Consider the following 3,897-nt stretch of genomic DNA (forward strand, 5'->3'; position numbering starts at 1 on the left):
AGGTCCATTGAAACCAAGATCATGAAGATCACAGTAAGAAAGAATTTCTCTAAAATCTAGCATTTGTTTTTCATTTCTTTTTCTTTCAGAGAAGTGTTCACTTTGCCACATAGTTTCATTAAAATCGCCTAACATAAGCCAGGGGAGATTAAGCATAGGTTTTATTTTTTTCAACATGTCCCACATAAGGTGTCTAAGATGTGTACGAGGCTCCCTACTTATGACTGTTCTAAGCGATCTCCATCTCGCTTTGTCGTGAATTCTACTAGTAGTTTCTAGATACGGAGTAGGTGGAAACCGTAGCACAGTGCATGTTCAACATCAAAGGCTTTTTGAATTTTCCCATCACACATTTCTTTTGGGTACTACCATGCTTTTCAGTTTGTGATGCCGTTTATTCCCTTGCTCCGTCCCTCAATTTCCGTTCATGGAGCTGTTTACCTTTTTTTTTTTAACAGATGGAACTGTTTACCTTGAAGGCAGGGAGGAGGGGAAGTTTATCCACAACTCGATCACCTGTGGATAATAAAGCAAAGACCTTTTTGACGGTGCAAAAGTGTGAGTAAACCTAGTCCTAAGGTGATATCGTTTTCTACCCACCATGTCATCATAGCGTTCACAGCTGCACTAATCAATTGAATCTGGTGAACCTTATCTATCTAACTTGCTTTTCATCCTGGATTGGCGAATCTATTCCTGTTAAAAACTAGTGCCATCGATCGGTCCATATTAATCGCATCATCCGTTGTAGTAGACGCTGGATCAGGTTCTCTGCTATATCTAGCTACCCTGAGATGCCTAAATTTTGTTTAGTCCCTACTATATACTACTATGACCGTTCAGTGGTCACTGAATATCAGTGTAGGGTGAACCTTCCTTTACATGTTAATCAGTGTAGGGTGAACCTTCCTTCACATGTTAATCTTGCTCGAACAAACAGATCTGTCGACTAGCTTGCTGTAAGAAAAAGAAAAGATCTGAATAGCGTCTTATTCAAAGCCAGGAAGTGCCCATATGGAACTCGCGCCGAATAGGTTCGTGATAGGATGGAGGGACCCCATCAGGCCATCATCAGTCCACTTCTTAGCTAACAAATTCCGGCATATAGTTTTCAGGCCGTCCAGCCAGCCGGATCTTCCCGTGCCCGGTACGGCGAACGTAAGCGGCGACTTTCCGAGTCACCGCTGCCAACTTTCGCGTCGGAGAAGAAGCCTTTCCTCAACTTTTGAGTCGGAACACCACTTGCCACTGCCTGCTTTACTTCCAGCAGACGTAAAGAAGCCAAGAACCTAGGCATTGGTGGAATGGAAGTCTTTATACATGATGGCAACGTATCAATCTAGTGCTATATGCGAACGAACAAGTATACTTTTCTCCTCCGATTTGTCACGTTGAACCCGGAAGATGCTGCTTGGAATATAACTATTGCAAGTGGTTGACTCAATGTGATTATTTATGTAGAATGATGCATGTGTGTAACTGTGCGCACTTGCTTCCAGAAGCACACTTGAGATCGCACTGAGGTGCTATTAGGAGTAGTATATAGGATGCAGAGTTATAAAATGGTTTTACCCTTGATGGCAGTCTGCAGATATGAGATGCGTATCATCCACATGTAGTGCTTACATTCTTGGTGTACCTAGTTAACTTGGCGGGAATGCATCATCCTCTGTCTTTATCTACCTAAAATGACCGGACATCTTTTCTGGTGTCCCTTGATGGCCGAATTGCTTTCATTTTCTTTTCTTGTGGGGGTGTTAAATCAGTAGGTAGGAGCTATATGAGTGCAATCGTAGTCATGCAATTTTAGTGTATTTGCCTTCTGGTGTTTGTTAGGATACATACCTCCCAAAAGACCAATCTAATAGGGACGTGTATATTCCCTCCGTTACGAATTGTAAGGTGTGTTTTAGATATTTTAATGTGAACTACATACAAAGTAAAATGAGTGGACACACACATTGAAATGCATGTAGAAAAATCTAGAACATCTTTTTATGGAATGGACCCATAGTACATAACAATGTTAACAGGGTAGATTCGAGGGCGATGGTGGTACTGCAAACTGCACCTTTTCTTTTTCTTCGAAAATAAAGATTTTAGTAGTTTCTCGGTCGAACCAACAAATAGAATCCTTATTACTCTCTCCATTATATAAAGGATGTCTTAAATTTGTATAAATTTGGATGTATCTAGACGAGTGAGTACAAAGTTTGAGCAATAGAATGTCGATGGTCGAACATAAATGATGATTAAGTACAAATGACATCTGAGTCGCCCAAGTATGCTATGAAAATTGTACTAGTAGCAAGTTAGTTTGACGATTACTTAATTGTTTTTCAAATGCAACAAGAGATTATCCAGTGTATTCATCAGGAAGAAGAGTCACACAACAAGCAAAGAGAAATGAAAAAAGAGAGAGGGTGTGTGAAGCTAAACACAACTTGCAAAAACCTACCTCCCCACCATCACCATGTATGAGGGACAAGTCTTTAGGTAAAACGTCCTTTCGAAAAAAAGGTAACCAGAAAATGGCTGAAATCTCGGCCACAAAGTTGGGGAATTTTTCTTCGTTCAATGTTCAAACGTGCCGGCCCGTTCATAACAATATCCTCAACGGGACAAAAGCACCATGGCTACAGAAAGGCAAACAGAGCTCTTAATATTATCCACTATAGATCCCTTCTTTGCAGAAATACGAGGGATACGGGTGAGCTCCATGCAGGGCTGCAAACTTGACTTCAGGAGTGGAATTCCCACTCCTGAATTCATCATTCGTGTGCAAGACGTAGAAATCAAGCAACGAATGACAAGAAACAAAAAAAAAAAAAGGTAGAGACTAATTGCTATTCACAGAGTGTTGCTGCTGTGGCAGCTGACTCTCCAAGTCCTCCAGACGCATTTCCACATGGTCACCCTGCAGGGGCCTCCGAGGCGCCGCCGGCCTCTCCCTGCTCAGCATCTTCATCAGCGACGCGCCCAGCCCACATGGCGACCCCGAGGTGCCAACGTCCTCCTTCACCAAGGCCGGCCTCTCATGCAGTACCGAGCCTGCCGCGGCTGCCGAGGACGGCGGTGGCGGCGGCGGCTCCACCAGGGCGCGGCAGACGGGGCAGGACGAGCTGGAGGCGAGCCACGTGTCGACGCAGTCGACGTGGAAGACGTGTGCGCAGGACGGCAGCACGCGCACCGCTTCGCCCTGCTGGGCCGCGCCAAGGCAGATGGCGCACTCGCCCGGCTCGCCCCCGGCCTCCTGGTACGCGGCGATCGGCAGCGACGCGATGGCGGCCGGCTCCAGCCCGGTCTTGGGCGCCTTGGGCTCAGCCGCCAGGGCGGCGGCCGCAGCCGCGGTGCGGCGCCTGCTGTTGCGGCGGCGGACGTGGCAGATGTAGAGGTGCAGGAGCAGGGCGAGGCCGAGCACGGAGGCGAAGACGGCGACGGCGGTGGCGATGAGCCGCACGTTGTGCGCCGGCGCCGGGCTCCTGCTGCCCGTGGCGAACCACGCGGAGCCCGGGTCGCTCGCCTTCCCCGACATGGACATGGTCGCGGACGTCGACATGGCCGCGTCCTCTCGATCGGTGGATGCACGCTCGTTCTTGTTGGCTGGCTGGTGGGATGGCGCGTCGTGGGCGTGCGAGCTATGCTATGGACTCTAGAGTGGTGGTTGTGCTGCTTTGCGATCGAGCTGGGGAATGGTGGCGCGGGGTGGTTGGGTTTTATAGGTTTCAAATCCAGGGGGCGACGGGAAGCTTAGCGTGCGTGCCTTAGCGGTGTACCTAGTTTAACTTTAGCGAGCTCGAGCTAGTGGGGAGTGGGGGCGGGCCCGATTCGGATGTCCGTCAGGTCAGTGTGGGGCAAAGGCGGGGCACGTTCGCGCAAAGCGGTGCAGGTATTTGA

The 3,897-nt window shown here is 48.3% G+C and overlaps 1 protein-coding gene across 1 annotated transcript; it reads right to left on the reverse strand.

Moving 5' to 3' along the window:
- Positions 1-2,555: 2,555 nt before the first annotated feature.
- On the reverse strand, positions 2,556-3,611 carry LOC124667283 (RING-H2 finger protein ATL2-like). The gene has a single exon (XM_047204586.1). The coding sequence runs from the start codon at positions 3,557-3,559 to the stop codon at positions 2,840-2,842; it is 720 nt and encodes a 239-aa protein (XP_047060542.1). The 5' UTR covers positions 3,560-3,611; the 3' UTR covers positions 2,556-2,839.
- Between the last annotated feature and the right edge of the window lie 286 nt (positions 3,612-3,897).

The sequence above is a fragment of the Lolium rigidum genome, chromosome 6, assembly GCF_022539505.1.
Source record: "Lolium rigidum isolate FL_2022 chromosome 6, APGP_CSIRO_Lrig_0.1, whole genome shotgun sequence".
Classification (NCBI taxonomy): domain Eukaryota; kingdom Viridiplantae; phylum Streptophyta; class Magnoliopsida; order Poales; family Poaceae; genus Lolium; species Lolium rigidum.

Excerpts from the sequence above, each read along its gene's own strand:
- LOC124667283 (XM_047204586.1), bottom strand. The coding sequence starts at position 3,559 with ATGTCGACGTCCGCGACCATGTCCATGTCGGGGAAGGCGAGCGACCCG.